At 37.5% G+C, this 27248-nt stretch overlaps 4 protein-coding genes across 6 annotated transcripts in view; 3 read left to right on the forward strand and 1 right to left on the reverse strand.

Moving 5' to 3' along the window:
* The window catches only part of LOC116298233 (kinesin-like protein KIF2A), a 97398-nt gene that overhangs the window by 17638 nt on the left and 52512 nt on the right, over nt 1–27248 (forward strand). Inside the window, exons 4-6 of the mRNA XM_031706616.2 lie at nt 11386–11434; nt 12315–12413; nt 14427–14493. Coding sequence (XP_031562476.2) covers nt 11386–11434; nt 12315–12413; nt 14427–14493 — 215 coding nt within the window. The remainder of the gene's footprint in view (nt 1–11385; nt 11435–12314; nt 12414–14426; nt 14494–27248) is intronic.
* On the forward strand, nt 1619–4509 carry LOC148913652 (uncharacterized). 2 transcript variants are annotated; one of them, XM_089034612.1, is made up of 4 exons: nt 1619–1933; nt 2134–2327; nt 2456–2619; nt 2811–4509. In XM_089034612.1, exons 1-4 carry the CDS (start codon nt 1918–1920, stop codon nt 3991–3993), a joined length of 1557 nt encoding a protein of 518 aa, XP_088890738.1. In that variant the 5' UTR covers nt 1619–1917; the 3' UTR covers nt 3994–4509. The 2 variants fall into 2 exon arrangements, with proteins under 2 accessions (XP_088890738.1, XP_088890735.1); XM_089034609.1 differs by having other exon boundaries at nt 1619–2327.
* LOC148913653 (uncharacterized) lies at nt 4319–6446 on the reverse strand. 2 transcript variants are annotated; one of them, XM_089034619.1, is made up of 3 exons: nt 6164–6446; nt 5738–5884; nt 4319–5655 (listed from the first exon to the last, which is right to left on the reverse strand). In XM_089034619.1, the coding sequence occupies exons 1-3, from the start codon at nt 6177–6179 to the stop codon at nt 4319–4321; spliced, it is 1500 nt and encodes a 499-aa protein (XP_088890745.1). In that variant the 5' UTR covers nt 6180–6446. The 2 variants fall into 2 exon arrangements, with proteins under 2 accessions (XP_088890745.1, XP_088890742.1); XM_089034616.1 differs by lacking the exon at nt 6164–6446 and having other exon boundaries at nt 5738–5963.
* On the forward strand, nt 20405–21302 carry LOC116298234 (uncharacterized). The gene has a single exon (XM_031706617.2). It carries the CDS (start codon nt 20415–20417, stop codon nt 21210–21212), a length of 798 nt encoding a protein of 265 aa, XP_031562477.2. The 5' UTR covers nt 20405–20414; the 3' UTR covers nt 21213–21302.

Raw genomic sequence — 27248 nt, forward strand, 5'->3', positions numbered from 1 at the left:
TACTGCAACTGCGCATGCTCGTGCACAACCTGGCGCGCACGCGTACAAAAACTATATGGAGCCACCTTAAATCTGGAATGTTAAACATCATGTTCTGACCAATCACATGCGACAGTTAGAAATGAATTTGTTCCGATGTAGTCAAAATTGATTACAGGGTTGCCTGTGGTAAATCTGTAATTTTCTCCTGTGTCAGAAAATGGCAAAATTGCGCATTAGTACCCAATGGTCTTCACGGCATTACTTAAGAGTCCTATGCGCGCGTATGCTACATAGTTACCGTGTGTAGTCTGACCTATTACACATGCGACAGCTGTCAATCAAGGTAACGAAATTACCAAAGTTACTCCAAACTGATTGATTGGAGACGGGGCTCCTTAACACGCCTCGAAAATTACTGCTGCGCATTTTATTTCTTGTTAGCCGTTGTGATTCATTGGTCATAAGAAAAAAATTATTTCGCTGTTACAATTAATCCTGCAAGATTGGTATCGTCAAATTCAGTATTTAAAAAAAGCATTAATGAAAAATATAACATGCTTAATTCCAAGCTTTTTATTCGAAATAATTTGAAATAATATTTTGCATGAGCACGCTATTGGACCGTTGACTTGGATGAAGCTGTTCGGCCATCAACCCCCATTCATGTTCAAAGACATGAATAATCGTGTGACAATTAACAGCCACCAAAAATATGCTAAGCCTTGAACTAGTAATGTAGGATTTTAGTCGAAGAAAAAAATTGCCAGTGCTGCACCCCTATGTTATTGTTTACATCGTTTGCCTGCATCGTTCTCGAAATAATTTTTAGAGTATCTAGCTTACAATAAAGTAGGCTAATTGGGGACACCTATCTAAAGAAAAAACAAATATACACAATATAAAATATATCATACATCATATACGTGTGGTTTTCATGCAGAACTCCGGACTGCTCAAGCGAGCAGAAACCGAATGACTACCATAACCATCCGGCCCCCAACCGCTCAAGCGAGCCAGGAACTCACGCGAAAAATATGCACCGATACTTATCTTAATATTTAACTAATCAATAAATTCAGAAACACATGCTATTTACAATCTAAAAAGTTTCTTCACAAAAAATATCCTTAAACTACAAAGTATTCCATCTAAAATAAAGCCTGAACATGGTATAAAACCCCTCCAAAAAAAGTCTAAATAGTCATTTTACTCTAAGAGCTAATATGGTCATTAATTACTACATAGAGGGCAGTTGTGACATTTGTCTTTCAGCAATGCTTCAAGATCCTTTCTTATATTGTTCTTAAAACTATTTAACAATTTGGAATTTCTGATTTAATATCTAATTTGGACCAGAGGCATAGGACAAAGGTACTTAAGCTATGTTTGCCGCAAGAAACAGTATTAAACCTAGGTATCACAAAATCGCTATTTCTTATTATGACTACTATAATTATTCTTTTCAAATAATTCTTGCACATTAGATGGGCGAAGTCCATTTTTTATCTTATACATAAGATAGCAATGTCCTATATATGTTGGTTCTTTATCGTTGGTAACTTTGCCAGTTTGAGCAGTTGAGTAACATTGTTTTTTTCGTTATAAATCGCTTTTTAATGATATAGGGTATGATGTTACTAGATTTAGTCATAATAGGCCCTTTGCAGCTAGTGGTCACGTGCTTGGATACCGCTTAGCAACACAAAACTGGAGAGCAAGCCTTCCAGTAAACAAAAGTTGTAATAGGTCAAGCACGCGTGGTTTTATACGATAGTTTCATCGTTCAAAACGCTTAATCCTTTTGCCCTATCTACAAACACAGTAAGATAATCTTAAATTCTCTCCTTTGGACTCGATTTTTGGTTCGAAGTAACGATATTCTTCGCGTTATCGCGAAAAAATTGTCACCGCCGGCCCGCTCGACGGCTGAAAAACATGGCGACTTCGCAAGGTATGTACTTCAAAACTCTCCTTTTTTTTGGTTTCTTTTCAATTATTGGACTTCTAAAATCTCTAAAATAACAGTTTAGATTGTGAATGGTGATCGATTGTAATTGGACGGCATTTTAATGGACGATTTGTTTATTTTTTGTGAGAGTGATTCCACGTCTAAAGTCAAGACTAACCCATGTTTACATATATTCGCTGTAGATGTTAGAACTCCCGACGAGCCATCACATACCAAGAAAAATTCTTCGTACCATTGTTGTGTTCCCTTGTGTAACGGAGATTCTCGATATCATCCTGATTTAAAGTTTCACCGCTTACCAGGCCGTGCAAGGGATGAGCAATTGAAAAAGGAATGGCTGGTGAAGATACGAAGAGATGTGGGCCCACACTTCAAGGTATATAGGAATCTAACAATATCAATGCACAATACGAATTGCCTGTGGATCTTTAAAAAACTGTAATGAAGATAAAAATAGTTGAATACAGTTACATTGTTATTAAAAGGACATTTGATTTATAATAGGTTAACAAAAGTACCAGAGTGTGCTCAAAACACTTCACTGAGGAAGATTACAATCCTCCCACTGATTCTGGACGTCAGTTGCTAAAAAGAGAAGCTGTACCATCAATCTTTGACTGGTCAACCAAATCCAAAGCAAGAAGAAAGATAATTCGACAAGTAGATAGGTAATGAATATCACATATTTCTACTTCAATACATTTCATTTAGACTTGACTGATGGAATTGTACTTGATGTTTATTTTGGTTTAAACCAAAATAATTTTATAATTTTAATAATTTAGTCTTTTATAATTTTTTATTTAGTGTGAACTGAGTGTGAACTGAGTGTCATCATAATTTCAAAACCTTTTTACAGAGACACTCAGACAGATGAAAGTGATGACAATGAAGATAATAGTCCCAGCACTTCTACAACCTTCAGCATGGATGACCTACAAGCACAAGTCCAGTCACTCAGAGCACAGTTCCAAGATGCACAAAAGCAACTTGAACAAAGTAGAAATGAAACTGCAGCTGCCCTCACTGAAATAAAAAGGGTTAAAGTTGAAGCTGCAAAAGAAATTGAGGACATTAAGAGGCAAGCTGCAGAACAATTAGCACTTAATAAATTTGGGCTTGAGAGATTTGGCACAGACAATGAGATCATAAGATTTTATACAGGTTTCCCATCCTATTTACATATTCAGTTCTTTTTTAAGTTTTTGCAGCCATGTGCTGCACAAATGACATATTGTTATGCCTCTGGAGAAAGAGAAAGTAGACCAGACTCAAGAAATATGCTTCTTGTGGATGAATTGTTTATGTTTTGTGTACGCCTCAAACTAGGTCTATTCGGACAGGATTTAGCTCATAGGTTCCGAATACATAAATCGTCAGTTTGCAGGAAATTGATCACATGGACTAATTTTTTGTATTTTCTTCTTGGTAGTCAAGTGATCTGGCCTTCAAGGCAAGATGTTGATAGGTTTATGCCAGAAGGTTTTAAAAAGCTTTATGCAAGCACACGTGTCATTTTAGATTGTACAGAGATTTTTGTTCAAACACCTACCTCCCTACTACTTCAGTCGCAGCTTTATTCTAGTTATAAGAGTAATACTACACTCAAGGGTTTGATAGGCATTACCCCTAATGGAGCTATTAGCTTCGTTTCTAGCCTTTACACAGGGGGGATTAGTGATAAGGAAATCACAAGGTGCAGCGGCATTCTAGATTTGTTAGAACCTGGTGATTCAGTCATGGCAGACAAAGGGTTTGACATTGAAGATTTACTTAGGGAGAAGCGGATAGAGTTAAATATTCCTCCGTTTCTTGAAAGTCAGGAACAATTCTCTGCCGCAGATGTTCAAAAAACAAAGACACTAGCAAGTCTTAGAATTCATGTCGAGAGGGCAATAAGAAGAGTCAAAGAGTACCACTTTTTTGATTCAGATGTGCCATTGTCCACTTTAGGTTCAGTCAATCAGTTATATACTGTAGCCTGCCTCCTTACAAATTTTCAAGGCCCACTTATTTTATCCAATGGTAATAATGAGGCATAGTGTCTGTAAGAAGTTGGTGAATGTATGATTAATGTGGCTTACATAACCCATTAGATAATCTTTAATGCAGGTTGGTTTATCATGTGTCTTGGATTGCTTTTTGTAACTATTTCAATTTGTTTGTAAATGAAAACTCAAAAAAAAAAACTAATGAACAAACACAAAATCTAAATAGCACAAATAAATATAATACTAATATGATAAATATTATATTATTTTTATTAATGACAAATCAATTCATAATCTTAATTTATTTTTTATTATATTTATGTTATCATAAGAAATCTGGCCATGGTTTGAGAACAACAACAAAAATCTTAGTGTATTAATGTAAATAGTAATTGAAGAAAAAACTATCAACTTTGTCCTTTGCTTGCTGGAAAAACACTGAATCAAAATTAATTCTAGAGCAAACAAACAAATTTTCGTCAATGTAACTGAAAAAATCACACCATTCTAATCCTGTGAGTCCAAGCTGGCACTGGATCTGGTAATAATAAATGTCTGTTGTTTTCAGTTTGTACTGGTTAGTGTTCTGGTCCTTGGTGAGATACCTCACATTGTCAAATGATGTTTCCCCCTCTTTAACGACCTTTATTTCTAACAAGCCAAAGGGATTCTGACCATTATTTACGGCATCAAGGTCATAAACTTTCCTGTCTGGGCTACAACCTAGCCATGGGCACTTTGGGTGGACAATCAGCCCAGATGGGAAGAGGTTTACTCTTCCACCCTTTGCATTGCTAGCATAGACCATGGCAGCATGTGGTTCAAGTTCAATGCCTCTTCTCATTGCTGCAGTTTGTACAAATCTGGTGGGGTTTAGCTGATTGACAAGGGTGTCAAAATGTGACACCCGGCGAGCGACAATGCCAAATTTGCTTGCTGTTACCCTTTTTTTTCTGAGCAGGTGCCATACATCACTCTGACTTTGAGTGACTGTTTGCTGCTGCACTCTCAGTGATGACTCTGTTGTCACAGACAATGTTCCAAATATAGATTGTTGACGACTGTCAAGACAGATTGACACATTGTTATTAAATCTGTCCTCTGCACTTGAGAGGGGAAGCTCTGGGAAAGAAGTGCAAGTAAAATCATTTATGATGTAGTCAGTTGACATCTTTTGTTGATATGACAGGACACAGCCTTTTGGGACATTTCCAAACTTGCTCTGTACAAATGGGATATTGCCAAGTTGATCTTGATTGGGCAGAATGGTTGTAAAGAGAGGATAAGGTGGTTGGAAGCCATTAAAGTGCTCTTTTGTGAGGGTAGGATACTGGGTAGATGGGGAATACAAATTACTCTTGATATATCTACTGTACGAAGCGCCAAGTTGGGGTTTTTTCACTAGCACGTCTTGTATTTCTTTTTGTGCGATTTTGGATCCTCTAGGTATGCTCCAACGCTGCTTCATGCTGGTACATGTTAGCTCATCAGGCAATGTCCGATGTCCCAGTTGCTTAAGAAGGGCTAAATAGTAAAGAAGCCCGATCACATGATGGCAGTATCCACCTGCCCCGGCTACACATGAGCACAGCCCAGACAGCAATGTCAAATTGTTGTTCTGGACTGACACCTCTAAAATGTGCGGTGGTTCAGACTTCCTCATTGAGCGGTAACACTTGCATTTAACTCTCACGCACTGGTCGGTATATATCACTAAAAAATTGGAAAAATTAGTGTGAATTGTCTGCCATTCATATCATAATGAAATAGAAAAAACATTTTGGCTATCAAGTACCTTTAACGTCATGTAAATAGCCTGGTTCCGCCATAAATTTGTACGCTTTCGAAGTGCTTGTGCAGCCAGACTTCTCTATAGCGTAGCTCCCTACATCATCGAAGGTGAGGGAAGGAAAGATAGAGATGTCTTGAGTTTCTACTTCATCTAAAACAAAAATAAATATAAAAATATCAGTACGAAGAATTTTTCTTGGTATGTGATGGCTCGTCGGGAGTTCTAACATCTACAGCGAATATATGTAAACATGGGTTAGTCTTGACTTTAGACGTGGAATCACTCTCACAAAAAATAAACAAATCGTCCATTAAAATGCCGTCCAATTACAATCGATCACCATTCACAATCTAAACTGTTATTTTAGAGATTTTAGAAGTCCAATAATTGAAAAGAAACCAAAAAAAAGGAGAGTTTTGAAGTACATACCTTGCGAAGTCGCCATGTTTTTCAGCCGTCGAGCGGGCCGGCGGTGACAATTTTTTCGCGATAACGCGAAGAATATCGTTACTTCGAACCAAAAATCGAGTCCAAAGGAGAGAATTTAAGATTATCTTACTGTGTTTGTAGATAGGGCAAAAGGATTAAGCGTTTTGAACGATGAAACTATCGTATAAAACCACGCGTGCTTGACCTATTACAACTTTTGTTTACTGGAAGGCTTGCTCTCCAGTTTTGTGTTGCTAAGCGGTATCCAAGCACGTGACCACTAGCTGCAAAGGGCCTATTCACCCTCTTCTTCCTTTTTCTTATCTCCTATTTCAATATCTGATGTGAACAAAAGACTATTATCTCTGGATAGCCGACGGCGTCTTTGAAGTTTGGTAGAGCGAGACAAATTTTGGTAAGATAAAAAAATTGCGTTCGCACTAGGAAACGGCTGATGTTGACAGATTTTTTTGCAAAACAAACATAAATTTAGCCTAGTGCGAACGGGCCCTAATATAAATTTCAGTTTGGATTCAGGAAAAACCATTCCACTGAGCAAGCAATTTTAGAGATTACTGACACCCTTAGGAAGTCTATTGACTCTGAGAATCTCACTTGTGGATTGTTTATTGACTTCACTAAAGCATTTGATACAGTGAACCATCAAATTCTTCTCTCAAAACTTCATAAATATTTATGTCTATTTTCTGACATACTCAGATTGCCCTATTTCACTATGAAGTCATTGCTTGTTTATGTTGGGGATAGAATCGCCAAATCCAATAGAAAATTCAACGCAATTTACTCCTAGCGAAACAGTTTAATCTAAAATGGCCAGGTGTTTTCAGATATAATATGTGTTAATATGTACTATGAAATATTCTGTGCGTTTGCTGGCTATTCTACTTCTTTTCGTGAATTGATACGGGTTTTAGAACAATTTTCGTTGAATTTCTGTTGATTTGACCCCGTCCGACGGCCATGATCCTTTGCGTTTAAACAATAGATTGTTGAAGATTGTTTTGATGTGACGTCATAGTGAAATAGGGCAATTGGCCAGCGAACAACATTCCTATAATACCAGCTTTGCATCTAAAGGGAATATTGTTTGACCATCCGTCAAAACAAATTATGGCAAATTCACTTTCCAGTTTTCTATAGCTTAAACCTGGGAAAACATACCAATTCACATTAAAAATTCAAGCTCTATTTTTCTCTTAAAAGATATGCTAAAAATGCATCTGATTCGGTCACAATCATAATTAAATTTAATCACTCTTTTTTATTATTTATTAATTCTATATATCAATATAATATATTTATATTACATTACATTATTTATATATTATACTTGTATATTAATTTAAAATTTCTAGTATATTCCTAGGCAATCTATCACTATCGACTTGGCGGTACTACCACCCCAACTTGGGTAGGGGTGTGCCGCCAGGACCTCAAAACCCTGACCCTATCCCAGACCTAAAATTTTGATTTTACATATCCTACCCCAGAATAAAAGTAAGAGTTGTACCCCTTATCCTAGACTATACCTGGTTAGTCAATAGATTGCAATCAATATTTACTAATATGTTTATTGTTTTTGTGCTGTCAGAAAGCGTAGTCTATTTGCCAGACAAAAACGACCAAATCGTTAACCCTATCCCAGACAAAAATGATACCCTATCCCAGACAAAATGTCAAAAAATGATACCGTACCCCAGACCCAAAAGCCGAAAAACCATACCTTATAGGGCGGCACATACCCGTATAGCAAATATAGGGGGGGTTAGATAAGGGTAAACAAGGCTTTAGTAAAGTTGTTTAAGATGCATAAAAGAGATACAGTGTCTCAATTTTTTAAAAAAACTCTAGCATTTCTTGATAGGCGTGAGCATATAAAAGAGATGTGGAATTTCCAAGATAAGCTATCATCGATCGTTACTCCTAGGTATTTGATGTGGTTTTTCTTCTCAATATGGGGTTTTTTCTCCACAACACCAGACGGGTACAACAAATTTCCGACATTATGCAAAAACCTATCCTTGTCCTCTTTATTGACCTCAGCGCTGCATTCGATCACATCGTCAGGAAATGGCTTTTCAAAACCATTTACATCCGTTTTACAAGCAACGCAAATACAACCTGTATCAATATCCTAGAGGCCATCTATAATGACGACACTACAACCCTAAGAGAGACCCCCGACGATCAATTTACTATCAGCTTTGGCGTCAGATAAAGAGGTCCAGAAAGCCCATTTCTGTTCAACCTATTCATGGATTTTGTGATGAGGGTGTCATACAATAATTCAAGAAAAAAATGTGAAATTCATTGACTTTCAATACAGAATTATTAATTAAAGATAATATATACTAGTTATCGATTGAGTATATAGTACATGAAGCTAAGATCAACTTTGAGTTCTTGAAAACTAAAATAACTCTCTATTAATAATAATAATTTTATGTTTATTATTATTATTATTATTATTATTATTATTATTATAGTTTTTCTTTTTCTCTTTTTTTAAATTTTATTTATTAATTTTTTGCAAATATATTTAGATATTGTATATATAGATTTTGATTACATTCTTTCGCTAGGATCCTACAATAATGCATTACTAAAGCTACTAATTGTTTAAAAAAATTTTTTAAAATTATTATTATTATTATTATTATTATTTTAATTTTTTAAAAAATTAGATTTAATTTCTTAACAATCAATAGCTTTAAGTAAGTCATTCAAAAAATCAAGCGCAAACCTGTGTAATGCCCTAGCTACCTTGACAAGGAGATTATGTACAGAGTGTGGTGATCCTTATACTACTGAGCCATTACTAGCAAGTCGGCTGGTCCCATTAGACAAAGGTGGGGGTGCAGTTCGACCGAATGGTGTCGGAGAAGTGATCAGAAGAATAATCGGGAAATGCGTGATGAAGGTGTTAAAACAGGATGTCATCGATGCTAGTGGTTCACTCCAGGTCTGCGCAGGTCATAAATGCGAAAGTGAAGCAGCGATTCACGCAATGCATAATATATTCGAAGCTGATGATACATATGCTATATTGCTCATTGACGCTTCAAACGCGTCCAATGCCTTGAATAGAGCTGCTGCTCTGCACAATATCAGAGTACTCTGTCCCACCATAGCAACCTACGCAATAAACACATACAGAGAACCAGCGCGAGAACCAGCCGAACTAATTGCCATCAAAAAAGGAGAAGATTATGCTACCACTGCATGTAAGCTTATGCTATCAAGTTCTAGTCTCTGAACATGAACCTTAAATTGTTTCGATATTGTTCCGAGCGATCCAATGACTATCGGAACTACCATGGTCTTTATCCTCCACAAATTTTCTACTTCTATTCTGAGGTCTCTGTACTTGTCAATCTTTTCCATTTCCTTTTGATCAATTCTATGGTCCAAAGGCACTGAGATGTCAATCAATTTCGCCTCCTTCTTGCTCTTATCTGGCTTCAATCTTCTTATCCGTGTAAACATTAAAATAATGTTGTCTCCTTCAGCTCTAAAGCCTGAGTATCCCGAATGAATGATGCGTAAACCAACCAAAGTGTCGACAAGACCACGCTGAATGTTCTTGTTCACCTACCAGTTTCACATGGTACTGCAAACATACAAACAAAATCAGCATTCCAACCGACTTGCTAACTGACCCAATCGATCACTTAATCGATCAAAACATCGAACACTTGTAATACCTTAATCAGCCTTGCGTTTATGATTATTTTATGATTATAATTATTATCATTATTATTATTAATGTTATTATTATTAATATTATTATTATTATTATTATTATTATTAGTCTTAATATAAACTGAGCTTTCGGGCTTATTCGCCCATCCTCATGGTACTGAATAAATAGAAAACGCACGCGCGTGCTGTGTGCAGTTATAAAGCACGCGGGGGTTTGCAGAACACGAGAGAAGTGTAAGGAGAAGCACGACGCGTAGCGGAGTGCTTCTCGACACTTCTCGAGTGTTCTGCCAATCCCCAAGTGCTTTATAACTCCACACAGCACAGCAAGCAAGTTTTTTATTTCTTTTATAAAATACAAATTACAGGAATGACGAAATTGAAAGTGCGCGTGCGTGCTGTGTGCTCTCATAAAGCACGCGCATCCAACCAATCAGAACGCGAGATTCATAACAGTTATTTTATAAAATGGAATCAACGGTAAAACTATCACGATTACAAGCATATATGCGCGTGCTACACACGTTAACAAACATTCATTTCGCGCAGTCACATAAACCCGCGAGCTATCAGTACAATAAATCAAATAAGTTGCAGATAATTTTCAGGCAAATATAAATATAAACAAATAAATATTATTACTTCGATAAATGAAACTGAAAAGCGCAAATTCAGTACAATTGAGAAGACATTTTTATATTTAAAAAGGAGAATAATCAATTTTATGAATTATTATCGAAAAACATGTCATTGCAATGCATGATAATATTCGTGTTCTGGTATCGTATTACATACACTCATTTGAAGAATCGTAGTTGGGTTCAGAAACAGAACATGAAAGCTGAGACCGAATGGCACAAGGGAAATGACATAATCATATTATAATTCATTCATTTGCGCCATCCATGCAGTCGGTTTAGAATGCCTAACGCGTATTAAAAGCAGTGGATGATGCCACGGGTCGCCGGTCACAGCATGCATCTAGTTAACGTACTTCCCATGTGCCATTTCGGTCTCAGCTTCTATGTTCTATGTTTCTGAACCCGACAACGATTTTTCAGTTAAGTGTATATTTCTTAAATGATGGTTTGTATGACTGCTGAAAAGTGTTTGTAAAGCGCTAGCAAAGTTTCTCTTGCAAACAAACCAAGTTAAACTCTTACTTTCTTAATCTCCGCTGGACTCCCGCATCTGGAAAGCGAGCCATTGATCGCGTTTGAGTTAACTTTCGAGAACGTTCAAATCATCAGAAAAGAGCGGGAAACTAGTGTCACGTGACCATTTTGAGCCGTCACATGACCATTCATACGGAATTAAAAACTCGATCGATTGTTATTTTGGCGGTGCACTGGCGTTGCTAACAGTTGAGTGATTTCAATTTCACTTTTAAAAAACGCTTTTTAAAGCTTAACCCTGCCCCCCAAAAGTAGGCACTCACCTTATAAAGCTAAAAGAAACGGTTTAGTGTGTAATTAATACTGTTGCTCTAAATATTTCAGAATGCAAAAGTGGAGTCCTCTGCAGCTACGTCTCCAAGAGTTACTAGAGGTAATTTAGATATCATATGTATCATATCTTTATTGTATATATTATTTTCGGTGGTAATATAGAAATCAAGAATGCAAGGCTGCATGTCGGCCAATAAGTCAGTGACCATGAAGTTTTGTTTCAGTGATAACTAAAATAAATTGTAATAGTCCCCAACAATCTATTTTCAGCCTGCTGTTACTTTCTTACCAATACCCTACCAACATTCTTAGTGTACCAAGATTCTACTGATGCCCTATTGGCAACCTACCAACAAAATACCGTTTTCGAATTAGTCAAATGCCGCTATTTTTTTTAAAAACAATTTCAGAAAGCTATGTATCACAGACTTATTTTATGCAGGGTTAGCCTTATTTCATTGTCGAAACATTCACAAATACCAACGGTAATGTAAAGAATGCACAACTTCAACAATTCAAACACCTTGAAATTCCACGGACCTTCACTGGAATGCATCAATATCCAAAGTAATTTCATACGAAATCGAGGCTAAGCCAGTACAACAGAGATTAGGTCCTTTGCAGTTAACGGTCACGTGTCTGTAATGGACGGCAAAATTTATGTTTTTATATTAAATTGGTGATTTTTTTTAGGTACTTGTAAAGAACTGAATGAAAAGATGTGTATCCAGTGTGTTACGAAATGCAGTTTTATTACGATCTCTCAAAACATGTTGTAGAAAGTTTGTTTGCTCTCCAGTAAATTTCACCTATGGAAATCAAAATGTTTATTCATTTGCTCTCAGTGAATCAATCAGCACGTGAATGCTTAGCTGCAAAGGGCCTATTCGAAACTGGAGAACTGTTGTTTTTCTAATGTTACTAGCAAGTTATTATAATTATTGTTCATTTTAATATCACATATGTTTAAAACTTTACAGGGAGGAGTGAAAGACCAACAAATCTGAATCTAAACGAAGCAGAAAATGGCCCAGTTTCTGATACTCCTCAAAGAAAGGATAGCACCAATTCGAACCCTTGTAAGAGAATCTTTGCATATTATCTGATACCCAGTAGATTATTCAGCTTTGCATAGGCTAAGGTCCGGTATCCTAAAAAGCATGCGGCGCTGACTGTGATTGGCTGCAAGAGCGAGAGGAATAAGGCTTCGCCATTCATGCGCACGCATGGGATAAATTATTGTTAAACAACAAAGCAAGTGGAAAAGTAAACGGGGAAAAAAATCAAAAACCATTTTTATTTCTTTAATTTTTGAATAAGAGTGCAGACTTCACCCGAAAGTGATTTTTTGACTGGCCTACATTTTTTTGGGCATATCACTGTTGCCATGGGGATAGAGTTTCTCCCCTTTCAAAACGAAATGTCGTCTAGCAAGTCGAGACTGGGAAGACGAGAAAGACGATCATTTCAATCGCCGAAAAACGTCAGCAGAGAATCCAAATACAAAAATGCAACATCGATAACTAAAAACATTTCACTTACAAGTACGGTTTTGCAATTGAATAAGAATAAAATTATTTTTCTGAATGTTTGCTCTTTAAAGCGAACCATGAATTTATCTGTATCCAGTAGCTAAGTGGTAGAGCATCCCACTGGAATGCGTCATGTTGTGGGATCCATTTCCATTTTTCTCATTATGATTAAGATGTACTCTTGATTTTGATGTGTAATTTCTGACTTTCAACAATCAATGGTAGACTATATATATCAGCATATAGTTTTTATATGTTTTTACGAGGGAAGCACTTAAAAGCCAGTGGCTTAACAAACCTCTGGCCCCCGTTCCATGATCCAATTGGAATTTAAGAGTTTATTTTTGCATTGACGAGAGCGAGCGCTCTCACCGCTACTCCACCCGTGCTTTCCATGAACTTTCCATAGCGATTCCACTCGCTCAGACTTTGTTTTGGCAATATTGTAGACATTAGGAAGTGGCGTAATTTCGTGCTGATACTCTCAAACTTCCATGTCTTTCATTCTTGTTTTTGATCTAGTCTCCATTTAAACTGCAGCAGCGTAAAAGTAATGATGGATGATGTAGACAAGTTATTATACAAATCTAAAATAAAACTAAATAAACCAGTGTAGCGCCGTGTAGACCCAAAAAAAATTCCATCCAATGTACAGCCTTGTACAAGAGATGTAGATAAAAACACTGGATTTTGGTGATTAATGTACAGCCTTGTACAAGAGATAAAGATAAAAACACTGGATTTTGGTGGCACGAGTGAAAAACGTCTGCGCATGCTCTGAATCCGTATGCAAATTAGTCAAAACATAAGTAAATTTGACTTTCAAACATGCCTGATAAATTGGACTTCACAAAATGCCAAAGCTTAGCGTCCATGCTTGAAACTTAAGGCCAATTCTTTCATATTGTGTTTGTTAATACAGTATCTTGGTCTAACAAAAGTATACTCTCGAATTTTTTTGTATACTTGGAGAAAACAAACATTTATTTTCTCACTCAAACTCTTCAAAATTCTTAGAAAACGTGCTGAAGTGCACGCATGCGCAAACGTTTTTTCTCTAGTGTCGATTATGGTTATGTTCTCAAAAAATTCCTTCAAATATTTTGAGTTAATTTTCAGAAAGGTTTTTAAAGTTATTTTAATAATGATGATGAATTGATATTTAAAATAATTTTGTGTGAAGCCTTGGTTTCCAACATTTCATCCAAAAAAATGATACTAATAATAATCCAAACAAATTTCAACATCTTGAAAAAGAGCTAAGGATACATTTTTCTCTATTTAGTTTGAATAAGCGTTTCTATAGAGTACAAACACTATAAGTGTGCAACATAAATACCACTAAATACTACTTAATTATGCTAATCCCATTGTTTTCTATAACTAGCACTATTCTATTAAATAGTACAAAGTGTTGCACACTTTTAGTGTTTGTACTCTAGTAAAATTCATTGGCTGATTAGGGGAATTCTACTGATATAAAGATAGCTTTAAAATTCGTAGATAGTTTTCTACTTGTTAACATTTTTTGTTACAGTGTTAAGTAATGTTATGTTTTAGCAAACAGACGAAGATCAAATTGTGTAAAAGAAGTTGAAAGATTGAAAAAGAACAGAGAAGAAAGAAGGTAAGAATGCTTTGCATTTGTCTATCTGCTACTTTCCTCACGATCTTACTATTGATATTGATTGTCAAATTAAAATTCTTGATATGAATGTGATAAAAAAACACCATGGAAAGTGCTTTAATTAAGTACAGTTTTTATTCACTCGTTTCGTATCATACTACACAACTCGTGAATATAATCCGCACAAGAAGATAATAATAATAATAAAACGTAAGAATTACTATATTTGACGTGAAAACGACCTTTAACTTTTCAATCAAAATTGCAAAAACCGAATTTCTTGAATTTCACACAGACTAAAGAGCTATCTATATCTTGACAGTATCTGGAAGGCAAGATTTTGCCGTATCTTTTCAGGTTGCGTTCACGTTTAAGTAATTACAAAAACAATTAATTTTCGTATTCGAAATTTCCGTTATGATTGGAAAACGTGAAAATGACTCAATTTCTTTAAGTTACACCTTGTTATAGACCGAGATTACAGCTTCAGGGTGTGCTATTTCGTTTTCAAAGTTTCGATCGATATTCTTCAAAAATGCACTATATGCAAATTAGACAGCGACATCACTCCCTCGTTATAACATTACCGATTTCCAATATATATATATATTTTTTTTGAAAGTTTATTTTATGCCAAGACGAGTGTTGGAAACTGTAGCCGAAGGAATCTCTGGAAAGGGAGCAAGCTTTGCGTTCTTCCTTTATTAACTATGGTTCCAGCAATTATTTCCAAATCTTTTTTTCTTTTCCATCTACTTGATATCATCCTTCTCAACAAACCAAACCAACAGGATTCTCTATCTAAGAAGCAAAACGTTACTAATATGTTTTGTTTTTGCAAGTTTCTATTCTTCAAAACTTCAACGTGAAATTTCTGGAAAATGCTCTCACAGATTTTCTTCAAATTCTCTGAACCTCGAGAAAAGTACTCATCCTCCAAAATCTCTAGCGCGATTTAGAAACTTAGTTTAAAAAATGGATTTGTCTGGGAAAACTGTTACGTGTAACCTTTCTTTAATAAAGTTGATTGATTGTTTGATTGATTGATCGATTTATTGATTGAGAATATAGGCAATAAAGCAAACGTCCGCGTGACGTCATAAAAACGAAGAAAAAGGCGAAATTCGGACAAACAAACTTACAAGTTTACTTTCAGCAGACAATTTTCACAGCCGATTGCAGTTGATCTTAGTTTACATGGGTTATTATTGTAACTTTAAGTAAAAATAATAAAATCGGTTTGTATAATCCTCGTAGCGGTTAAACAGAATGGAGTGTTTGTCCGAATCTTTAAGCTATTTTTAGAATAAGTGCGCTGCGCTATTTGAAATTGGAAGATAGCGAGCCAATCAAAGCCCGTCGATCCACCTTAAGGTGTTTCGATACAGTTTCGTGATCACCAAACAGAACTTTTTCAATCGTTGCGTTGACAATGTTCTGTTTGCTGGATCATTTTAGAATTTATACCAGTGGTTGCTCTTGGTTTGAAGTTTGTACTAATGTATATTTTATTAAAATTAAAGTCTTCAACGCAAGAAAATCGAGAAAAATCAAAAATTGGAAAAAATAGAAGTGCGCGCGATTCAGATGTGCTGTAGAAAAACTGTTAACTCCTAAAGGCCTATTTACACGGCACGATTTGCCGCGCGCGACTTGACGTATACGGCAAATTTTGGTACCATTTACACGAGCACAACTTGTCGCACGCGGCACGAAAAAAACGCCAGCAATTTACTCGTCATTACAGCAAATGTTTCTTTTTGTAAAATGCCACCATACACAGTTGAGAAGTGCAGTAAATGATCATGTCTACCTTGGTATTTGATGAGAACATTCAGAATTTTTGCACTTCGTGTTTAATAACCGGTAAAGACGTTTTCATGGAAATCCGCCATTTTGTTTTGGAATCAACTAGTTCCAGTCCCAATCTCGCTCAAAAACGTCATTTTTACGTCATTTTCCTACGGCATGTCGTAGGGTTTTAAGCCAAAGTTTAAAATGCTACGACAAGTCTTGAGGCCGCGTACGTCTGTCGTAGGACCATTTACACGACCCGATTTTGAGCTGATTTTGCCGTATACGTCAAGTCGCGCGCGGCAAATCGTGCCGTGTAAATCACAGGTAGCCCAAGCTTGGTTTCTGTGGTGTCCTGTTATAAGGAAATGTATGGGGAATCATCAAACATTTCAATAAAATCATCAAAACGTGAAATAAAGCCTCGAAATTTTACCCTATCATTGAGAAATAGCACTTCTTTCGCTCTGCGTGGTTATTTTTTGAATTTAGCCCGTTTTAAGGATTTTTTCCCCCACCAGTAAGAAATAAGAGAAGGTTGGAAACTCGGGATCCAAAAGCGAGCCATCACGAGTCTTTGAAACCTCGTACGTCTTCGAATTTTCTTACCAGCGCCAAATTTTAGCCATGACCCTTCTCTCACATCCCTACAGAACCGAGAAAGTCGCATTAGAGATTAGTCTTCGCGTCTTTAAGCCATGAAATTTGCCTGTACTCACATACTACCTCGCTTGTTCTGACCCGTACTTGGAGCTCACTGTACACCAGTTCAATGGATTTCTTTCGGCAACCGACCCGAGGTCACGTCGGAAGTCTTCGTATCGTAAATGCGGATTCGATTTGGATATCGTCTTTCTTCGAAATTATAAGTTAAATACTTTTGTATCTTAGGCCGTTGAAAAATACACTCACCATAATTTCGAAGAAAGAAGTCTTCGTATCGTAAATGCGGATTCGATTTGGATATCGTCTTTCTTCGAAATTATGGAGAGTGTATTTTTTAACGGCCTAAGATACAAAAGTATTTAACTTATAATTTCTAAAATTATGGTGAGTGTATTTTTTAACAGCCTAAGATACAAAAGTATTTAACTTATAATTTCGAAAAAAGACGATATCCAAATCGAATCCGCATTTACGATACGAAGACTTCCGGCGTGACCTCGGGTCGGTTGCTGAAAGAAATCCGTTGAATTGGTGTACAGTGAGCTCCAAGTACGGGTCAGAACAAGCGAGGTAGTATGTGAATACAGGCAAATTTCATGGCTTAAAGACGCGAAGACTAATCTCTAATGCGACTTTCTCGGTTCTATAGCGATGTGAGAGAAGAGTCATGACTAAAATTTGGCGCTGGTAAGAAAATTCGAAGACGTACGAGGTTTCAAAGACTCGTGATGGCTCGCTTTTGGATCCCAAGTTTCCAACCTTCTCTTATTTCTTACTGGTGGGGGAAAAAATCCTTAAAACGGGCTAAATTCAAAAAATAACCACGCAGAGCGAAAGAAGTGCTATTTCTCAATGATAGGGTAAAATTTCGAGGCTTTATTTCACGTTTTGATGATTTTATTGAAATGTTTGATGATTCCCCATACATTTCCTTATAACAGGACACCACAGAAACCAAGCTTGGGCTACCTGTGTGTAAATAGGCCTTAAGAATCCCCAATTCATTACAAACAAAATCAAATCAAATCAAAGATTTAAAGAAATTCTTATGTTAGATTTGGAGAAATCGCACGAAATGTCATACTCTCAGTTTTGTTTATCACTTTTGCGCACTCGTTTTAAAAAGTTACTATTGAATAAAGTTATTCAAAAATATCCTAAAATGTTGATGTGACTCTTGTTTTTATACTGTGTAAGTTTGGTCAATTATTTCCTAGCTGGTCTTGAGAACGAATTTTTTTTCGAAGAGCGTTTTTAAGTAAAGATTTAGCAAATCTTCGAAGTTTTGCGTTTCCACCATTAGTTATATAAAATCAAGTTACTCTCATCAAAAAAAACAACAACAACAACAACAAACAAACAGACAATAAATATAACTAATGGTTTGCACCATATAAAATACAAAAATCGAGCAAGAACAATCACGAAGGAATCTACTGATAGTTGTCAGGAATGTGTTAGTATAAACTTATCAACCGCGAAAAGAGACTGTAGAGTCCTTGCCTTGTGACTTCCCAACTTCAAGGGCCATTTCAAAAATATTAGAATGAATCAAGTGACATGAGCTTTTGCAGGTACAGATTATATATCCTTGAGAAGACGCAGCTAAATTTGAAAAACAATTGTTTGAGCCGTTTATGAGAAGTCGAACAAAAATCCCTACAAAAATCTATTTTTTCATGTATTAGAAAAATTAACTTTTCCTAAAAAGTTGATATAACCTAGAGCTTTAGGAGTTTTTTCAAATAAGCTATTGAAAAATAGAGTCCCGTGTATAAGATTTGAGGGTTTTGCCCTGTTGAAGCTCAAAACGTGTTTGGTTCCTCGAATAAAATCTTGTAGATTTTTCAGCGGTTTTTGAGCGCGCGCACATCGTGGGCTCAAATCGAACGTTCAAAAGTATGCAGCCACCTTAAGATTCAACGCCTACATACTACCTTAATATATAGTCAATTCAAAAAATGTTGTCGTCGAGCAACTCAAGCCTACGCGACTAGACCGAAAGGAACTATGGGTAGTAATCATTGAAGCCGAGTTGACTGCATAATTTTATCTGACTAGTTATGCCTGGTTTACAGCACGAACGTTCGTAGGCGAGCGGGAAGTGTTGAAGGAGACGTTTTTTAAATGCCTTCATATTTTCGAAATTGTGAACTGAATCATAACTACCTTGTTTTTCTTTCCCTAAACCCAAAGACATGCATTTGATGGATTGTTTCTTGCCATTATTATCTTATTACTAGCGGGAACAATTTATTCAGAACGAATATTTAAACCGCTTCAGTGATTTTTACCCATATTTCTTTCGGTCCAGTCGCGTAGGCTTGAGCCAGTCGACGACAACGTTTTTTGAATTGACTGTATATATTTAGGCACTGCCTAAAAGCGGAGCAGAAAGTCACAGGTAGCCCAATTTGAATGAATCAGAAAGGTAAAAATAAGATTTGGAAAAAATCGTTAATTATTTTATATTCGAGATGAAGATAGTATCTCCCATAATAAAAACCATGCATTGAAATCGAATCGAAATGCACAACGTTGCAAGAAATTTTGTACACAACTCACCACTAATAATATAATAATAATAACTTTATTTATATAGCGCACATATCCTGTGCTCATGGCGCTTTACAATCTTAAAGATAAAGATAATTATTTACAAATCATATATACCTATCCAGCTGGATGTATATGTATATAAATGATACTTGATAAGAAAACTGGTAATAATAATAATAATAATAATGATAAAAGATAATCGTCAAAATAAACCCGTCAGAGTCCCCCCCCATTCAGCCTCCACCCCGCGTTAGTGTAATAAATTACCTATTATTAAAAAACAAAGAGCCACTATTTATAAATTCTGTCAAAAGATAAGTCTTGAGGGTCCTTTTGAAGCTGTCTACAGAACCTGATTTACGAATAGCTAACGGCAGCGTTTTGCGCTAGCGGAGCACCATAATTAAGAAAAAATGGTAAACCATCGAGTTGATTTTTCATGGCTTGGTTGACGTCACTTCCGTCCGTCCGTCCATCCGTTTACACAACACAGGAAAACCGCTTGATGTCAAAGCAAAACTACTCACAAATGCGGCTCTCAAATGCACAGGAAAAATCGCTTTAGGACAAGTTATAGACCAAAAACAATTTAAAAATTTTTTTCATGTAGTCAAAGATGGAACAAGAAGTGTTCTTCAAGAATTCAGGTGTGTGTTTTTTTAAGCAAACAATCGTATATATATATATTTTTTTTTTTTTGGCAAGCATTTTTCTCGACGAATCGACAAATCAAAGACTTTCTCTCAAACCATTTTATATTTCTATAGATAAGATGGATTGGGACTAGCTATGATTCTGGACGGACGTGCCTAGCAGAGCTCCGTAAATTCCAAGGTTCTGAACTGCTAGTAATGTTTTAAGAGTAGTAGATATTATAAGCATAGAAGATGAAATAAGCTTACATGAGTAAAAGGAGAGAGAGAGAACCGTGCTCTTCAACGTCTTCACAAGAAACTTCACCGAAACCTAAGAATATAAAAATGGCCGACGACGAAGAAGAAGGTGTTCCAACTTTATCAATGATATATAAGAAACTAATGGAAGTCCAGAATAACACAGAGGAAATTATGAAGGAGAATGCTGGCTTAAAAAAGGAATTTGAGGAACTTAGGAAAGCCTCTGAATTTCAATCCGAAACTATCAAAGAGTTACAAAAGGAAAATGTTCAATTGCACAATGAATTGAAGGAACAAATCACTATTTCGGATACCTTACTAAGCAATATAGCAACACTCAACTGCAGGATAAGTCAGCAAGATGAACCGTTAGACGAATTAAATCAATATCAAAGAAAATATAACATTGAGATTCAAGGGATACCAGAACGAGACGGAGAAGATCTGGAAGACATTGTAGAAGATATAGCGAAGGAAATCAACGTAGAAATAGAATCAAACGACATCGACATTGTGCACAGACAGAGATCAAAACAGAATCCTAAGCCAATACTAGTTAAATTTAAGCACTATGATAATAAAAGAAGCATGTATGAAGCAAGAAGAAAGCTGAAAAGTTACGAAGGAAGCAGCGATAAAATTAATGGTGCGGAAAAAATCTACATCAACGAGCATTTACTGCGGAGAGAAAGAGGCTTTTCGCCGAGGTACGGAAGAGAGCTAAGCAGTATCACTGGTACAATGTTTCAACAAATGATGGCAAAATATTTGTCAAGAAAGAAAAAGGAGGAAGATCATACATGATTAAGAAACAAGCAGACCTGGAAGGACACTACTAAAACCCAATAAAATGGACATGTAAAGTTAAGTGAATATAAGTTAATGAATGTTTAAGAGAGTATAAGTTAGCATTAAGCAGCAGCCACGATTCTGAATAACTTTATTATACTTTTCTGTTTGAATTTTCCTTTTATAAGTTTTTTTTTTCTTTAACAAAAAGGGAACATCTTCTATCGTAAATATATCAAAATAATTTAAACTTTCAAATATGCAGATTCAAACCTGGAATTTCTTTACTAAGTCCCAAATGGTTGCATTACTTGTTTTGTACACCAACAATGCGACTATTATATGTTTTGTAAGTGTATGTAGTGTGAAAATGTCTTTGTTAAACTACAGTTTAGTTTTGAATATGTGTGGAATTAAGCAGATTCAATACCTTCTTTATAAGTGTTTTTTTGTCTTTAAAAGCTCATCAGATCATATTTAATACGGCTACATCTACTCCGCCTAACGAGGTTTACGTTCTTCTCTTAATCGCAGTCTTTCGGATGCAAATACCATTATGGCTAAAACCGGCTGTAACTGTCAAATGATATCACTAAATGTCCGGGGCATAAGGAACTTTAAGAAACGTAGAAAGATTTTTAATTGGCTTAAATCTCATGGGGGCGACAATGGAATTTGTTTCCTTCAAGAAACTTATAGTTCTCTGGAAATTGAAAGTCAGTGGAGGAACCAGTTTAAAGGAGAAATAATCTATTCACATGGTTCATCACATAGTAGAGGAGTTGCAATCCTTCTAGGGCCAAAACTTAACTATAAGGTTATAGAAAAGGAGACAAATAATGAGGGGCGTTTTCTTATACTAAGGATAGAAATACGAGGTCTAGAATTCGTATTAATCAGTTCATATCTTCCAAACATAGAAAAAGAACAGGTTACTCTGTTAAAAAATATAATGACGAAAATCGAGATTTTAACTTTGTTGTCGATTTAGATTTAGAGGCAGTTGGAGGAAATCCCAAGCTAAAAGTTAATTCTATTGAACATTGAAAGCTAATATATATATCTAGGCACTGCCTAAAAGCGGAGCTCCCGATACGGAAGTCACAGGGAGAACAATTTGAACGAAACTGAAAGGTTTTTTTTGTTTTTTGTTTTTTGTTTTTTGTTTTTTTTGTTTTTTTCTTTGCGCGAGTATACTCTCCCACTTAGGAATTTCGTACACAACTCATCACCACCCCCAGGGACTAGTTTTGTTCTTGGAAGATTCTTCGACAAAGTTTTCCAAGGGCGACAGTTTTAGGCTTTGAATCTCTTTTACTTAAAAAAACCAAAGATAACTACAGATAATCCAATACAATATCAGGTTTAGTGAAATTTACCTCGGATTACGCTAATGCCTTGTTTGTAGAGTAGGCCAACGCCACCGCCCGTCCCTACCAATCGGGGGGTATGAATAAAACGGTAACCAGTCGGACAAAGATCGCCAATAATGACATCATCTCCCTCGGAATGAAGCCATGTTTCAGTAATTCCTAGCAAATCCACTTCATAGTCAACTACAAAGTCTTTAATGATCAGAGTCTTGTTGCAGACAGACCTGGCGTTGATAAGACCAGAAACAAAGTGTCTATTGAACGTAAAATTAGGGATTTGACTGATGTAGTTAACAGAACGCAGATTATGCAGACTGGCTATCTTTGGAAAGCAATAACCATTGTTAAAATTAGCGTATGACAATGGCCGACGAGAGTGAGAGACAATAGTAGTAATCTTGTTATTATCAGAGCCAGGATTCAGAGACCATGTTGGACATTTAGGAGCAGCGTCTGGACCTGGGTTTAGTTCAATATCGCCACTGCATTCCAGAATTATATTCCTACTTGCATCGGAATAGGACGTTTGCACGATGTCATCATTTGAATCCCACTACCAAGATGCTTCGCGAAATTTCTTTCTTATTTAAATTTGTATTCCCTCATGAGAATAGTAAGACAATTGGTGCTAATTAACTGAACAAAAGAAAGTGTGCAAGGGAGTCTGGTAGTAGAGGTCAATGACGCCATCGTGCAAACGTCCTATTTGGATAGTAAAGACAAGGACGTCGACTTCTTTTAACACTTGAATAAAGGCAATCCTCTGGGATTAGCTGTTGAATAGACCCATTTATATAGAGTAGATGAGCTCTCATTAGCATAGGAACCAAGTGGACCGTGAATAAATGAATCTCTGTAGTCAATCAATGTGGAACTTGGAAAACCTTGAAAATCATTCGTAATAAAAGAAATACTTGGCTTTTGCTCCGATAAAGGGTTTCCAAATCTTCTTATAATAATGATGATGATGATGATGATGATAATAATAATAATAACAAGTAAAGACCCCTACACCTGCCAACGAGACCAAAACGATAACCTCACCTTCACCAAAATCAATAAAAGAGCTGCTGCGATCAAAGATCACGGAGAAGTATATAAAAGAAACAAAACAGCAGACATGGCTTGGAGCCTACACCAACCAACAACTCCAAGACAAACAGATTTCACCAACAGCCAACCAGATCCTGAAGAAGTGGAAAAACATTCCCGATATTGTCTACCGCGTAAACAAGAGCACACGCCAACAACTACTACCAACAAAGACATACCAACAAAGCAAAGCACAGATGACCATCACAGACACCAAATGCAGAATGTGCCATATGGCTACAGAATCAACAACACATGTACTGAGTGGCTGCTCAAAGATCGCCCAAAGTCTTTACACAGCCAGACACGACAGAATGCTGTGACCGATATACCACTGTTTGCTGGAAAAGTACAACTTTCAGGAAAGCGACAATGGAAAGCCATGGTACCAACAAAGTCTACCATCAGCAGTACTTCAAAATGAAAAGGCAAAAATATACTGGAATGTACCCTTTCAACTTGAGAAAGCTCCAGAAAACAGTGCCAATAAACCCGACATAGTTGTAGAAGATAAAGAAACTAATGCTTGGACACTATTTGAAGGCACAGTTTGTCAAGTTGGTAAGATTGCTGAGAGAACTGTTGAAAAACAAGAAAAATACACGGAACTACGTGCAGGCATCAAAAAAGAGTGCAAAAGCTCAAGTGTAAATCAGATTAACATAGTGTTTGACTTTCTCGCAGGACATCACGAACAGCTAAGAAAAGACCTAAGAATAATTACAAATACAGACAGGGAAGTGAACTTTCTTATAGAACGATGCCAGAAATGGATTTTAAGCCAGAACGTTAATATAGTCAAGAAGTTCTATGAATATGCATAAGCTGAAGAAAGGAATTTTAAAAAATGATGAACTTAACCAGCCTAGACTTAGTCCGCTGGTCAATGTGAACATGATATATACAGACAAATAAAACTTGCCATAATAATAATAATTCAGAATTATCAGAATTCTATTGAAGACTGGGTGACGGAGCAGCAGTAAGGGGGACTCGCGATCACCATTCGGAATCGCCCGGGAATTACCCGTGTTTACGCACTAGCGTCCCCCGCGGGAATTACCCGTGTTCTGTCATATGTTGCGCGAAGATTTCCTTACTGCTGCTATGTTTGTGTCGCAAACGGAGGATAAAATATTCCTTAGATATAGATGGACACCATCAAAAGCATTAGTAACAGGACTGTGCGCCGACTGCGAACTCAGGTGCGGGACCGCTTAGACGCCGACTTTGCCTTCACAACGTTTATGGAGGGAGATACAGATGAGACGATGAGCGAGGAAAGAGCAGAAAGGATAATTGACTTAATGCCCGAAGGTAATTACCGCCTGGAGTTGACGTTTATAAAGTATTTAGACGGCGAGTGGATAATAGAAAAGGGCAGGAATCCAATACGGGCGTCTGGCAGGAAGGACCTGTTCGTTTTAAACAAGGACACGCGTCCTGGGGCGCTGGTGGGCATCGACATGTTGTTCTACGAAGTTGCTTACCCGGTCACCGTGGTTATTTACGGTGCGTATGAAATTAAGAACCCGGACGTTAAGAAGCTCAAACCAATGCGGCATCCGGGTAACTGCGTGGGTAAGTTAGTTAGAGAGTTCTTCGAGGATTCCTCTAGGGGAGGTAAGCTTACGTTGAAGAGAAGAGAAGCCATCAGGAAATGGGAGCATGCTACTCGTAGGGCAGGAGCCACCATTGAAAACATCAAGAAGTTAGAGGTTGCTTTAGAAAGGCGCATACACGTGAAAAACATCACCGACGGCTTCATTTACTCCGGGACGCACAAGTATGGGGGCCGGGGTGCGCCTATCGTAATTTACCAGCATAACGCACATGCATGGAGGGAGTTAAGGTTCCCAAAGAAGAAGGAGACGCGCGTTTACAAGGAGTCGCCGCTTGCAGAACTAATGCACGAGAATTCTATTTGGTTAATGGATGCGGAGGGAAGTCAATTTATGACCCAAGATGGTACTTTGTATCGTCCTGAAGTGGAACACCTGCGCATACAAAGTGCATGTGAATCCCTTGATGAGGACTTCTCAGACGAGGTCCTCAGCTCTCGTAGTTTGGACTTCTTGGCGGCCAAGAAGAGGAATGGGTGGAAACCTACCCCAAAAGAGTTCGGAGACATAGCCAAAGCCTGTGTAGAGCATGGTCACGGTGGTCTTTGGAACATGGAGTACGACGAAGACGAGTACGTGTCTCTGGATATGAAACACTGTTACCCTGCAAGTTTTAAAGGTCTAGGGGATTGTAAGGAATATTACGACCGTTACGGACATCCAGACTCCCAATTCTTCCGCGTTTCGTTAGACGGTCACTACGACGCCCCAGCAACTGGATTCGTACGATTAACGTCTTGGAAGTTGGCTAAAGACTTACATCCCATAATTTACGCGTGGTACGGGAAGCATCTACAAGAGAAAGAATGGATACCCATACCCCTATTGAAGTTCTTTGAAGAGCGCAAGCTTTTAAAATACACAGCGCATGAAGCCATACTTTGTCACAGCGCCTTTACCAAATGGTTACCAGAGCATAACCCTACGGCCCGAATTGTCATAGGTAAATTCACCCAGGGCGCTAAGGAGGGAGAAAAACACATGCAACGGCGCTTAATAACAGACGAAGGTGAGTTGAGTTTCCTCATAAAACGTGCCCATGACCAAGGAACCATGGTGTCCGTGGAGAAGTGGGACTATTTCATAGAAGCCGAGCAAAAAGAACGCAAATGGAATGCTTTGTGTTACTACCAGAACCATCGACCACAGTATTACCATCTGCGTGCCAGCATGTTAGCCTACGCGCACATTAACCTTCTCGCGATGCTGCTGCGGTTCGACAAAGAAGACATTCCGCGCGTAGCCACGGATTCTTTGTACGTGAAACCGCACGTCTTAGAAAAGATGAAAGAATTCTACACTGCCGATGAACTTGCAGAAAGTGGCCAATGGCGCGTCAAAGATGAGGAGATAAGGTCTTGGAGGGCACGTGTAGAATATCACGGAGAACACACCCGTGGTTCCGTAACCCCCACTGCGGACCCCCTACCTTCAGTTGCGGACCCAATCTCTTACCAACGCTTCTCTTACCTCTATGGTACCGGCGGCAGCGGTAAAACTACGAGCGTGTTAGAACTCTTTCCTAAGATAAAGGTGCTAACGCCAACACATCGTTTGGAAAGAGAACTCTGCGAAATGGGCCACGACGCTCAAACGTACCACAGCTTCTTTCGTTGGAATGGCCAAAAATGGGTACCAGAGGCCATCCATGACATACCTCCGGTGATACTTTGGGATGAGATTTGCACCGTTCCTTTAGAAATCCTCAAAGAATTCGTAGAATTCCTCCGTGGAAAGTGTCAAGTAATATTCGCCGGAGATCCCTGCCAGCCTCCTCCAATAGCCGGAGAGATGCCCCACGAATGGCTGAAAGATTTCGTAGACCATGCGGAGGAAATTAACACCGACTACCGCAGTAAGGATCAAATAAGAAACCTGAAAGCGGAATTGAGGGGCCTCAGTGACGCCGAGCAATGCAAAACACTGCGCAAACGCGTACGAGCGAAGAAATACGAGGACTTTCT

Source organism: Actinia tenebrosa, unplaced genomic scaffold, assembly GCF_029948245.1.
Source record: "Actinia tenebrosa isolate PJP-AT-01 unplaced genomic scaffold, QUT_ActTen_1.0 PGA_scaffold0__85_contigs__length_37466705, whole genome shotgun sequence".
In the NCBI taxonomy this organism is placed as follows: Eukaryota; Metazoa; Cnidaria; class Anthozoa; order Actiniaria; family Actiniidae; genus Actinia; species Actinia tenebrosa.